This window comes from Podarcis filfolensis (assembly GCF_964270895.1).
Source record: "Podarcis filfolensis genome assembly, chromosome: Z".
Taxonomy (NCBI): domain Eukaryota; kingdom Metazoa; phylum Chordata; class Lepidosauria; order Squamata; family Lacertidae; genus Podarcis; species Podarcis filfolensis.
In genome coordinates, this window is record NC_139617.1 from 12,070,654 (window position 1) to 12,084,801 (window position 14,148).

Sequence of the window (14,148 nt, forward strand, 5' to 3'; positions counted from 1 at the left end):
CCACATTTATTAGCCGATTCAAATGTCTTTTGTCTCATCTGCTTGATTTTCCATTCTATTTCCTGATTTATCATTTTCATATATTGTACTTGATACAACTTTATTTCTCTCAGAATCTCTTGCGACTTTGGTTTCGCTCTTAATTTCTTCTCTCCTTCTTTTATTTTCTCCAAAATTTTATCTTTTTTCTCATTTTGAGTTCTCTTCTTTATTGCATTCTGTTGAATCAGAAACCCTCTCATAACCGCTTTACTTGCGTCCCAGATTACTCTTCTTTCAACCGTAGTATTCAAATTTATCTCAAAGTAGTCTTTCAAAGTTTTTTGGGCCTTCTTAGTAACTTCTGCATCTCTAAACAGGGTGTCATTCATCCTCCATCTAAAGGAACCAATTGGTGTTAATTTCATCTCCATTCTCACTGCATTATGGTTGGAGCAAGTTTTAGGGCAAATTTCCACTTTTCGAATTTTAGGAGCCAATCCTCTAGTTATCCAAATTTGGTCAATTCTTGTTACAGATAGGTAGCCGTGTTGGTCTGCCATAGTCAAAAAAAATATAAAAAATTCTTTCCAGTAGCACGTTAAAGACCAACTAAGTTAGTTCTTGGTATGAGCTTTCGTGTGCATGCACACTTCTTCAGTATCTGAAGAAGTGTGCATGCACACGAAAGCTCATACCAAGAACTAACTTAGTTGGTCTTTAAGGTGCTACTGGAAAGAATTTTTTTTTTTTGGTCAATTCTTGTCCATGTCATTTTGGCTTCAGAGAAGAAAGTTCCCTCTCTACCCAAGGGGTTCTTAGTTCTCCAAGTATCAATTAAGTCCATGTTGTCAGTCATGTCAAAAAAAGTTTTTGGTAGTCTGCCATCTTTGGTAATTACCTGTCTTTGTGCCTTATCCATATTTGTGGACACCACTCCGTTCATATCTCCCATCATGATGATGTTATACTCCATGTAGTCCAACAATGTCTCATGCAACTTCTTAAAAAAATTCAGATTTCCCCTCATTTGGTGCATAAACTCCTACTATCAAGAATTTCTCTCCTTGAATTTGTATTTCAATTGCCACAAATCTTCCTTGGTCATCTTTAAAAATAAATTTCGGTGATAGGCTCTCTTTTGCATAGATTACAACTCCTCTCTTTTTAACTTTGTCTGACGAAATAAACTCTTGGCCCAATCTTTTATTAATCAGTACTTTCCTATGGAGTTTCCTGTAAACAAATCAAGTCCAATTGTTCCTTTTTCAATAAGTGAAAAACCTTTTTCCTTTTCTCCGGGGAATTAAAACCGTGAATATTCCAACTTAGTAATTGCAGAGACATGGTGTGGTTATTTTGCTTTTCCTCCAACTGCTCCAAGTACTTGTTCTTCTTCTGTCGGTGGTGTCTCTTTCTCTGGTTTATCCAATCCTGAAGGTAGTGATACTAAGTCTAATAATCCTGGTTTTAATGCTCTTGGCTCTTCTTCTTCTTCGGCTTCTTTTTGTAGATCTTCTTCGTGGTCTCTCAAAAATTTTTCTTTTTCTTCCACTGATCTTATTTTAGTTTTTTTCCTTTTATAGGTAAAAGAAAGGCCTTGGGGAAACTCCCACCTGAAAACAATTCTGTTTCTTCTCGGCAGGGCCACCAGATCTCTGTAGTTAGCCCTAAGATCCAATAAATGTTTCGGAATATCCTTGAAGATCTCTACTCTTGATTCTTGTATCTCCAAAGTCTGCTGGAAATGCAGATTCAATATTTTGTCTCTCTCTTCTTTTGTACGGAGGGTAATCAAACAGTCTCTCACCCTGTTTTTTCTCCCTCCTCTTCTGAGTCTAAAGGCACTTACTATCTTAAAATCTTGCTTAGCATCCAGGTTCAAAAAGTCTGCAAATTCCTGCGTAAGAAAGTCACTTAAACTGTCTTTTTCAAGTTCAGGTACTGCCCTGATCCTTAAATTAATCTGTTTTTCCTTAAGCTCAATCATAGACAGAAGCGTCCTGTGGTCCTCAAGTTGTTTACATATCGGTGTAATCTTTTCCTCCACAGCCGAAGCTTTTTCCTGTGCTTCCTCAGCTGCCTTTTGGTTCAAAGTAGATTTTTGCAGCAGTCTTTCAATGGATTCTGTGTTTGAGTTCACCTTTTGCCCCAAACTATTAATGCTGGTAGTGTTTTGGTCGATTTTAGTTGTTTGTTCAGTAACTTGATTACTTAATTTTTCCAAGGTTTCATAAATTTTGCTTAATACTGAAGTAAAACTCTCTTCAGATGCCACTCCTTTAGGCCCAACTTGTACAGGATCCTTTCCTTGTGTTGCAGTTTGTGCTGCAGTTTGTGCAGGGTCTTTTCCTTGTGGTACTGGGGGGGCGGATGCGGATGCTCTGCGCTGCTGCAGTATGCTGGTCTGTGTCAGTCTAACCTTACCCGATCTTGTTGTCTTTTCCTGAGGCAAGTCTGCCATAACACTTTATCTGAGGATCAAGGTCAGTCCCACGGCTCGTAGCTTGTTTTGCAGTGGAAATTTCCCTGGCCAGTTAGCAATGGAAAATTCCCCAACTAGTTGTAACAATTTCAGTGTTCCTCTAGGGGGACACAGTAACAGTCAATGGTAACAATATAATGTCTTTCCCAATTTTCCAGAGTCCCCCTTCAACAAAATAAGCAACAGTTTCAAGTCCAAAGAAGCCCTTCAGAATAAAAGTATCTCCCTTGCAGAGTTAACATTGTCCATAAACAGTGCATCTCTCAATACTGCGGTTTTATTAATCCTCAAGGATCCCAAGGATTAAGTGGTGGTCTTTATTCCCTTTACTCTCCTCTTTTTTTGCAGGCAAAAAATACTTTCTCCTCTTCCCTCCCCTCTCCTGCAATTCAGGGGGGGGGGGAATTCTTTTAGTCCGATGTTAGGATTTAAGTCCTTTTAAACACAACTCTCCAGGTCTTAGCTTAAAGAGTCTTTGCTTTGATCTATATACAGAAAACAGAAGGCGGACTTCCTGTTTACGCCTTCCCGCTTCGGTGCCAAATTAATCCTTTTTTTCTCTTGTATTCCACGATCTTTAAACTTAACCTATTCACGGGTAGTTGTTTGTTAGCCGAATTGTCACAGGAAAAAGGTCAGCGCTCTCCGGCAACAGCTGTGCGGCTTCACTCCACGGAAAAAGCAGTTGGCTCTCAGCACCGCGCCAAACTCCCCATTACGCTCCGGAGCCCCTTGCGGGGTTTCCTCGCAAATAGGGGGCGCTAAGGGTGCCCGCCGAGTCCCATGGTCACAGGCTTCTCCCGCCTGTGATTTTCAAGGGGGTCCCCGCTTCGCTGTAGCGGCAAGACCCAATTTCCGCGGAGTTACTCCCTCGAAGTTAGAGGGAATCCGCCATTGCCGATAGCGCCGCCTCCGGAAGTCCGTGAACATGTCTAATATCTTGTGCAGTCACAAGAACACTTTCTTTGAGTTTCCCCCACAAAAAAAGAACAATCCATTTTCATGCACCTCTCTCTCTCTCTCTCTCTCTCTCTGAAAATATTAAACCATACAGGTGTCTTGGAACTCAAAGAAGAAACAATTGAAAGCTTGCTGGCCGCCGCTTGCCTCCTTCAGCTTTCACAAGTCATTGAAGTCTGCTGCAACTTTCTCGTGAAGCAGCTCCATCCATCAAACTGTTTAGGGATTCGGTCCTTCGGAGATGCTCAGGGGTGCGCAGAACTCCTGCGGGTGGCGCACGTCTACACTATGGTGAGGTCAAAGGAACAAGATTCCTGGAACTAACGGCTGGGAGGTTAAAGCTAGAAAGGAACTGGCAAGTTGTGGTTGTGGTGGCAAATGGCTACAACAAGATTAAATGCCCAAGAAATCTGTACAGGGCACCATCAAGGTAGAACATTGCAGCACATATCCAGGGCCCAGCTCAGCAGAATGAGTGACATGGCCTGTAAGCTGAGCAAGGCTGGCTCACCACTTTTTAAAGTATGTAAAATAGTATACAGTAGTACCTCTGGTTGTGAACGGGATCCGTTCCGGAGGCCCGTCCGCAGCCTGAAAAGAGCGCAACCTGAAGCGCTGTATCTGCGCATGTGCGTGGCACAATTTGGCGCTTGTGTGCATACGCAAAGCACGATTTAGCACTTCTGCGCATGCTCGAGTGGTGAAACCCGGAAGTAACCCTTTCTGGTACTTCCGGGTCGCCGTGGGACACAACCTGAAAATGTGCAACCTGAAGCGTCCGTAACATGAGGTATGACTGTACGTTTGCAATCTAAAAAGAGCTACCCCCCCCATGTGAGAAAATGATGAAGCAAACACTCAATTCCCCCTGCCTCCAATTTGAAATGAGAGGAAGGGCCAAAGCTCATCTACTTTGCCTGCAAGAGTTCCCCAGTTCATTTCCCAACTTTTCCACGTGGGGCTGAAATCTTAGAGATCTGATGCTAAGCAGCCACCAGATGGACTGCTGGTATCTGACTTTGTATAAGGCAGCTTCCAATATTCCTAAATCATACAACCTCACAACAGGTAATCATTATGTAGGCCTTCTGCTCAATCCCAACCCAACTGCCCCAAAGATCAACATAATGCAGTGGAATGAGGTAGTGAAAAAGTGGAACAGTCCAGAGGTGCCAAAATGGACCCTGCCATTTCAATCAGCAAGCGCTAGGGGAATACATGTCCCTGATGTGTCTGATGCCTATTTTAAGGGAGGGTTGAAGGAATCTTTACAAAATAGCTTCTTCTCCCTCCCCCGTATGCTTCCTAAGAGGTACAGTCCACTCTTCCATCATGCTCACTGCATTTGCATACCCGCCAAGTGTCCTGGAAAAAAATGGGAAACCCTGTTTTTTCGTGCAAGACCACAGTTGCCATTTTGGGTGCCATGATCTTGCGAGCTCTTGCACAACGCTCACACTGGGAAAAAAGCATTTTGGTTGGGTCTGCAATCCTGTGCGGCATCCCAAAATGTGTGTGTGAGATCGCACCCTGAAAAAGTGTTTTTTTCAGGGTGAGATTCCGGCGCGGTTCACGTGACTCGCCCGGGAGCACGTCCAGGAAGATGCACACCCCAGTTTTTGATCTGAAAAAGTTTGCTGTTATGCATTTGTAGCTCCCTAGGTCTCATCAGAACTGGCATGTCCTCAGGTCGTGATGGAAAACTGGGAACAAGAGCCCATCTGCCTGACTCAATTTAATCTGAAGAGGTTTTTTTAATTTGCGACTGAGCTAATCGATTAGATGCACCGATTAAAACCATTCAAGCCTCTTCACTTCTACATTTCATCTTTTTTCAAAGAGCAAAAGGATGCCTTCTCCCCTCTCTCCTGTTTCAAGATGATAGGGCAAACGAAGGCTAGAATCCTCTTTCAACTGTCAATAAAGACAGCGGTTCCCCAAAGAGCACATTAGCTGTGGGTGGGGTTTGATGCCTTTGGTGGCAAGGAAAACACAGTGGTGCTTTTCAGAAAGGGAGCAAATGACTGGGTGTGATCGGGAGCTGGAACAAGCGGATATGTGAAAAATATCTATAATCTGAGGAGCAGAGAAGAGCCTATACACTGTTGCCCATACCCCAGTGATTCAAAGCAGAGGATGGAACAATTGAGACATGAGGTGAGAAAGAGGAAGCCTGCTGTGAAATAAAATCTAGGTATAAATATTGCAGAGGGGAAGAGTTAAGAGAACCTCTTCAAATGCACAAAGAGCAACAATTCCTGTGTCTGAATGTGAAATGAAAGTGATGTGAGGCTGGGCACAAGCTCAACCCAAGTTGCTGTTTGATTCAAAAGCAGCTTAAATCCCTGTGAAGCAAAATAAGAGAATTTCCATGGTTTTTGAAGCCACCAAGATGAGTTAAACTGGAGCATACACACTGCTGCTGAATTTTTATGACCCATGGTGGTGGTATTAAGGTGTGCAAGGCACTGGCTGCATAGACTTCTGGATACTTACCCTAGATCAGGCTTCCTCAACCTTGGCCCTCCAGATGTTTTGAGACTATAATTCCCACCATCCCTGACCACTGGTCCTGCTGGCTAGGGATCATGGGAGTTGTAGGCCAAAAACATCTGGAGGGCCGAGGTTGAGGAAGCCTGCTCTAGATACACCAGGAATTAAGTGAATGCTGGGCCTTTAGGGCAAATGGAGAAATGCCCCACCAACCTCGGTCTGCCCTAAGCCACTCCCCACTTATTTCCCTACTTCCCTATTTCCCAGGGAGTGGCACAGACTGCTGGATCTCCCCTCCTTAGTTTCAGTGCCTCTCCAGCAGGGAGGAGGAAAATGGGGGCAGAGAAAGAATTAGTTGTCTCTGTTGTTGGCGATGGTTCTACCTACTATCTTCCACCCTACCAGGCCCAATGGGCAAACACTGCTATGATTCCATCTAGCTCATCATTGTCAACAGGCATGAGAATGAGGAGAGTGACTCCCAGCAATAAACACTCAATGGATATATGAAGCAGCCTCTAATAAGTCATGTGAGAAAAAAATCATCATTATTTTAGCTTTGTTGTTACTGATGTGAACTATTAACAGTCTCCTACCTGGGAAACTTGCTTCGACAAGCAAGAAACTGTTTACAGTCATACCTCATGTTACGGATGCTTCAGGTTATGTGTTTTCGGGTTGCGGACTGCGGGAAACCTGGAAGTACCAGAACGGATTACTTCCGGGTTTCGCCGCTTGCGCATGTACAGAAGCGCCAAATCGCGGTGGCGCCTGTGCAGATGCGGTGCTTCAGGATCTGAATGCTGTGGGCTGTGGACATGCCTCTGTCATAGATTACGTCTGCAACCTGAGGTTCCACTGTACTATAAACAACTTGTGGTATTTCTTAAGCTCATAGCATCTGAGTAGGGATTAATTCTGCATAGTTTTTAATCAGTTCATATAACTGATTAATGAAATGCTGCACTCCTACTTTATCCTAGAAATGTTAGCAAAAATATTGCATCCAGAGCTCAGAACTCCAGCTGAAGCATATTTCTCTAGAGACTGGTTGGGGTCAGGCAAGGATGGTATGGAGTGAGGAGTTATCTCTTTATTGTCAAAAGTACCCTTATAAGTTAGGCAAAGACAGCCCTGTGTCTCTCAACTCCTCCTAGGTGTGCACCCGATGAGGCATTTGCCACAACAGAGAGGCCTTGTCCCAATCTCATCTTAAGTATCTTCCCCACTAGAGTTGCAGGCAAGCAGGTGAAGACTCCACCTGCATATAATCTGCTTCTGCTCCTCCCACTTCAGTCCTCTTCTGATCCTGGGAGAGATTGGAGTAGGAGAGGTGAGGGCAGGAGGAGGAGGAGGTGAGGAAGCCCTTGACTCTATGCCAGCTGGACCTCTCTCTCCCTCCTCCTGCATCTGCACCTGTTCTTCACCCTCCAATCCTGCATCTTCTCCTGCCTCTGACTCTCAGTCTCTTGGCTGTTACAGACTTCCTCAGAGCACTGACCCCTTCTTCCAAGTCAGTCTCCAACCCTCCTTCTCCCAGCGCCCATGCTTCAGTATCCAGCCACCACTCCCCAGCATCCAGCCAGGCCCTGACACTAGAGTTAGAAGAAAGAAAAGTAGGCTACTTGAAATTGCAATACTATCCTCTCTGAGCCTCTAGGCTCATATGGGATAAAAGGCAGTGTGAATGAAATTCTTGGGAGTTGGGCTAGATGATGTTCAGTGTCTACAATTCTATGATTCTATGAATGAACAAATATGTAAAATGCAGATGCCATGCTAAGTTATGTTTTACTCCCTTCATTAGGAACACTTCACTGAGGTAATAAAGAACCAGGAATTTCTCTTGCTGCCTGCTGGTGAAATTGCTAAGCTCCTGTCAAGTGATGACATCAATGTCCCAGATGAAGAATCCATATTCAAGGCATTGATGTTGTGGGTTCGGCATGACTTGCAACCCAGGCAGCGGGAGCTCGGAATGCTTCTCTCCTACATCCGATTGCCTTTGCTGTCCCCACAGGTAGGCCTCTGGATAGAATGCCTGAGAGATTTGATTTCTTTGAATCCTTATGCACACTGACCTGATCCACACCTCCAGAGTAAATGTGCGGCTTGAAACATCATTATCCTGCTGATTTTGTGCTTCCCTAGATTTTGTGATACAGTTTTCAGCTCCAAACCTCCTGTTGTTATGACTGTTATTAATTTTTATTTTGTTTAACTTATTTTGAACCTACTCTTCATTGGTCACACAATCCTGGAGAGAGCAATCACATTTCAAATAATATTTCATTGAAATGCACCTAATGTGAAAATCAAACCCTACACTAGCAACTAGGACTAAGTGATTCAGATAACACTGAAATGTGAAGCCTACCTAATCTGCATTTTCTGAAATAGCGTGTGGACTGAAACACAACCATATTTGAAATTCAGACTTGCATGAATTTTGCAATGAAGGTCTCCAGCCAAGTAATGTGCAAAAATTCATATACTCACGTATATTTCAAATGCATATATATAGAGATTATTTTTATTAAAAAATGCACTGTATTAGGGGAAATTGCTTTGCAAAATGTAACGATGGGGGCGGGATGTAGAAAAGTATAAAAATGTGTATACTGGAATACATTTTCAATAAAATGTTGATGAACCCTTCACAATCTGATGTGGAAATGTGGATAAAAACTGAAGCTGACATATTTGTTATATCAGCCAAATGAGGGCACCATTCTAACAAAAGAGTTGGGTGAATAGCCATGTTTTTACCTTTGGTATGGCTTGCACCGAGTAAAAACCTTCCACTAGCAATTAGTTCAGTTTAATGTTTGAAGGCCCCCTCCCCAAGGATGATTATGGGACTGTATTCCTTTCATTAGAAGACAATAGGGATATGTCAGCAATCTTGGCACTTAGGTTGGAGCCAAAGCTGGAGGCACCAGAGAGCAGAAGCTGGCCAGGTCTGGTGGTAAATCATATGGCACCTCCCATTGGAGACCAGGCTGTGCTTGTGTGAGAAACTGTGAGTGCAATTGTTTCCTATAATTCCCCCATCCAGACATCCCAGTAGTATCATAGGATCATCAGACCATGGGGAAGTGCTTTGGTAATGCAGTGACGAGGTCAAATTCTGGGGATAAGAGATGGGAGACAATCTTCCAAGCTATGACAAGAAGGTTGAGGATGATAGGGAGTGGGATTTGGTTGTAGGAAGCTTGACAGCAGTTCCCCAAGCCAGGAGTCAGCATGGTTAGGCATCTACTGGAGTTCATGCACCAGCAGGGAAGTTCACGGCTGACCTGCCAACTTCATTCCCCAAAATTGCAGTTGAATTCCAACATTTTGTTTAGTCTTGTGTGTGCAAACTAATATGCATAGAAGCCCATGCAACCTGAATCCTGGGTCCTGTTGGCCCACTTGCCAACCCTCTCCTCCCTTAGCCAACTCCAGGTGTGGAAGAGGAGGAGGATCAGTAGCAGCAACACCAGCCGTGAGGAGGATTTCCGATGGCTGTCTCAGGGTCCCCACTAATTATTATGGTGCCTTGTGGCCCATAACATCTGGAGAAAGACTTGGCTGATATATCTAGAAATGACCTTTTGATTACATCAATATGAACACCAAGACTTTGTATGTCTCAGCTATTAGCAGATCTGGAAAACAGCCCCATGTTCACTGATGACCTTGAGTGCCAGAAACTTCTCATGGAAGCAATGAAGTATCACCTGCTACCAGAAAGGAGGTCTATGATGCAGAGTCCTCGTACTAAGCCTAGGAAGTCCACCGTGGGCTCTCTCTATGCTGTGGGGGGTATGGATGCCACCAAAGGTAAACTGACAAAGTGACCTCTGGCCTATGAAAACTTAGTTCACAATAAATGTAGTTAGCATGTAAGGATGGGGTAGCCAACATGCTATTCTCCTGATGTTTTGGACTACAACTCCCACTATCCCTAATCATTTATTATGCTGACTGGAGATGATGACAGTTATAGCCCAAAACATCTGGCAGACACCCACTGGCTACTCCTGATACAAAGCCAGGATAGTGAATCTGGGTCTCTCCAGATGTTGGACTCCAACCATCATTGGCCATTGGAGATTATTGATGAGGATGAGCACAACTGTGGCAACAGTTTAGATGAACTACAGAAGATCGATATTAGCAAGCTGTGCTCTGACTACTAGATTGCTCAGTCCACAATTCCTTTGCCTTTTGAGAGGCTACCAGGCACTGCCTATACAATTCCAAGTGCATTTTCACATCACAGGCAACATGGGATGGTGAAAAGAGTACTGGGCTTGGAATAGGGAGCTCAATTCAGACTAGGATGGGCAGATGCAAAAGACGACAGGGCCCCTGTATTTAAATAGTTGTGTAGGAAAGGGAATTTTAGCAAGTGTAGTGACCTCTTCTACACAACTACGAGAGGAGCCCTGCCCTCTTGCATCTTCTTTCACCAGCTTTAGCTAGGAAGACAGCTATGCCCATTCCTGGATCAGGATAGCTTGACCACAGTTGTCCACACAAAGTTGGATTACTGCAATGTGCTCTATACGGGACTACCCTTGAAGTGGCTCCGCAGGCTACAGCTGGTGCAAAACCTGGTGACTAGGTTGCTTGTGAGGGCAAACTACTGCTGGCAATCTGCTACTGGGTCAGGTTCAAGGTGTTGTTACTATCATAAAAGACCCTCTACAACTCAGGGCCAGATGACTTGAGAGACCAGCTTATCCATTATATACTCAGCAGGCCACTGTGGTCTGTGGGGGAGCTTCTCCTTCAGGTTTCAAAGATACGCTGTAGAACATCACTCCTATTGAGATATAACAGCTGACCACTATCTGCACTTTGGGAAACAGCTGAAGACATTTTTGTTTCCCAGCTGGAAGTATGCTTATTTTGTATTTTATTGCATTTTGTACACTGCCTTGAGACATAATGTGTGTGGAACGCCCATAATTTAATATAATCGCCATCACCACCAACCACCCCACCTTAATTAGAAGGCAACATCCTGTGTTTACTAATCTACCTTCACATTATTATTACTATTGATTTATTAATATCCTTATAAACAACTGTCTCAAAGCAATTTACACCAAATATATTTTAAAACAGATAAAAATACAAAAACATACAAAGTAGACATGAATGGGTAAAGGCCCATTCATCGTGATGGGAATGTCCATCAGAGCAAGATGGTCTTAAATTGCTTCTGGAAAGTGCAGATAGCTGGCACCTGTTGCATCTTGACAAGAATGATGCTCCACAGAACTGGGTAGCCACACTAAAAGCCCTGCCCCAAATTACACCTTGCAACTCTTGGCATTGCCAAGCTATGACCCTGTGCCCCCCCACCAGGTATTGCTAATTCTGCATACAGTATTTTGAATCCTCAACAGGGAATGCAGGTGTAAGCTCTGGAAGAGAAGGCAATTCACCTATAAACCAAAGCCTATCCGATTCCATCTGCCACTTTAAAAGTGCCACACTTTTTTTTTTTTAAAAAAGGGAACGAATAGGTTTATATTCCGCTGCTACCTGCAGAAACTTTAACCTTACCCCCACAGCATACAACCCACAGAAAAGCAATTATTCAAAGAGATTGTAGTGTTACTTGCTACTGCAGAAATTGCTAGCAAGATTGGATGTTTGAACTAATTTCAAACACGCTCTCTTGCCACCATATTACATTTCGTTATATGGAATGAATATTAACATTATTCAGATACAGTTGCTCACAACGCTCCCAAGGTAAAAAAGGGAAAAAAGCAGCACAGCACTTTAGATCCTCAGGATGAAGGGGAGAAAATGGTTTGGATTGCATTGTGTTTCTTGTGCAATCATAATGGACACATAGGAGATTGAAGCTGAAGTCCGAGCCTTAAGATCTTTGCTTTAGTGGCTGACCTTTAGAATTGAATGGACAGGAGTGGAATGAATTAGAATTAATTGGAATTTCACAGTTGAAAATAGCAACACTGGTTGCCTCGCTTCAGAAAGGATATTGTAGAGCTGGAAAAGGTTCAGAAAAGGGCAACCGAAACCATCAAGGGATTGGTGCAACTTCCCTCTGAGGAAAGGTTACAACTTCTGGGGCATTTTAGTTTAGAGAAAAGGCAGGTAAGAGATGAAATTATAGAAATCGGTAAAATTATGGATGTCAGGGAAAGTGGACAGAGTAAAGTTTTTTGTCCCTTTCTCATAACCCCAGAATTCAGGGACACTCAATGAAGCTGAATGTTGGAAGACAAAAGAAAAGACTTCTTTACACTGTTAAACAATGGCATTGCCACCAACTAAGGTGGATTTAAAAGAGAAATTCAGGAGGATAAGAATGTCAGTGCCTACTAGTTGTGATGGCTGCTGTTCTCAGGGCCTCACATAGACATCTGGTTGGCCTGATCCTGCTCTTTTTTTAAAAATCCCTTTACAAAGCTTTTTAAAAAAAGATTAAAAAACACCATGCACCACTCAGTCTGTGAATATATCCCTAGCTACAAGGTACAAGTCTTGGGTGTTTACCACTCTACTTTTTCAGCCTATTTCTGCATGCAACTGTAAGCATGTAGTTCATTTTCCACACTCTGTTACTTGCCACTGGTACACATGACCACACCATCATTTTAGAATTTTGACCAGTTCCTATCCTTGAAGGTAACTCTAAAAAAACTTCTTAACCAAATATTTAATGGTGCCTTGCACTTCCATGTATTTCAAACATAAATACTTTCCATGTATTTTATGTACAAATTCTCAAGATATCTCAGTTATATAAGTGGTTAAAATTGGCTGCTCATTATCTCCAAACAGTGTCAGCGATATCACTGAATGTTCATGAATATTCCATTGCCACCACTATTCTGTAAGATTCTCCTTCAAATTCACTATTCACTATTCACTATTCATATATTTCAACAGGCACTACCACCATTGAGAAATACGACTTGAGGACAAACAGCTGGATCCAAATTGGAACCATGAATGGAAGGCGGCTACAGTTCGGGGTTGCTGTGATTGACAACAAGCTGTACATTGTAGGAGGAAGAGATGGCCTGAAAACATCCAATACAGTCGAATGTTTCAATCCAGTAACCAAAGCCTGGACTGTGATGCCCCCAATGTCAACCCACAGGCATGGTTTAGGTAACAGCACTTGCAAAATTATCTTCTACTTAAACTGACAATGACAGTTTGTCACACATTAAACATGCACTTGCCGTGCAATGATTCTCCGGACCTCTAACTGAGAACAAGTCTACACATACCTTGAGAACAGGTCTACATATTCCTAGCCATCCCTTGACATTAGATGCATGTGTGAATGGACCACTGTGATTCACTGATCACAGTAAGAGCTTTCCTATCATAGTTCAAACACAACAATTTGGATCCAACGTTGGTGGAAGTCAGAACTAGGTGTGTTACTGGGCTTTCCCAGCCCTCCTCTTCACTGCAGTTATTAAAAAGAGAATGTTTTGAGTACACACACAGAGTTAAAAATGTGATGGAATGCACTGTATGAAACAGACATGAGCCAATTGAAGACCATTCCACCCATCCCTACTCCATAGCCATGAAGCTTCACAGGCTGTTCGCAGCCCCAGAGATTCCTTGTCCTATATTGTTGCATGAATTTCGGTGTTGTGCTTTGTTGTGTGATTGTTATTCCAGTTATCCACCATATGGCTCTACTGGGTGGATGGCGGGGTGTAGGTGAGGAACACAAATACATAATTAAACAGATGTGTCTCTACATTAATATCTACTACTTTCCTCCCAACCCTGATTTTCATCCAAAGGTGTAGCAATGCTTGAAGGGCCAATGTATGCAGTGGGAGGCCACGATGGTTGGAGTTACCTCAACACGGTGGAAAGATGGGACCCTCAGGCCCGGCAGTGGAATTACGTCGCAAGCATGGCAACACCAAGGAGCACTGTGGGGGTTGCAGCACTGAACAGCAAGTATGTACAACACTCACAGATAAGCTCAGTTGATTAGACCATGGGGCTCATAATGCCAAGGTTTGATCCCTGTATGGGATAGCTGCATTGTAGGGGGTCGAACAAGATGATCCTCAGTGTCTCTTTCAGCCATAGCTGTCAACATTCCCTTTCTTGCGGGAAATTCCCTTATTCCAGCGACGTTTCCCGCTGCTTCCCGCTGCTATCTCGGATTGTTAGATATCCCGTAGACTGTCGCCGGGACAGGTGAGGCTGCTGATCCC

The 14,148-nt window shown here is 43.4% G+C and overlaps 1 protein-coding gene across 4 annotated transcripts in view; it reads left to right on the plus strand.

Annotated features, from left to right (window-relative positions):
* Nucleotides 1-14,148, plus strand: part of KLHL4 (kelch like family member 4) — a 50,607-nt gene that overhangs the window by 25,744 nt on the left and 10,715 nt on the right. For all 4 annotated transcript variants that reach the window (XM_083595312.1, XM_083595311.1, XM_083595310.1 and 1 more), the window contains exons 4-8: nt 3,519-3,715; nt 7,725-7,937; nt 9,559-9,745; nt 12,842-13,066; nt 13,723-13,885. In XM_083595312.1, the coding sequence (XP_083451438.1) occupies nt 3,519-3,715; nt 7,725-7,937; nt 9,559-9,745; nt 12,842-13,066; nt 13,723-13,885 (985 nt within the window). The remainder of the gene's footprint in view (nt 1-3,518; nt 3,716-7,724; nt 7,938-9,558; nt 9,746-12,841; nt 13,067-13,722; nt 13,886-14,148) is intronic.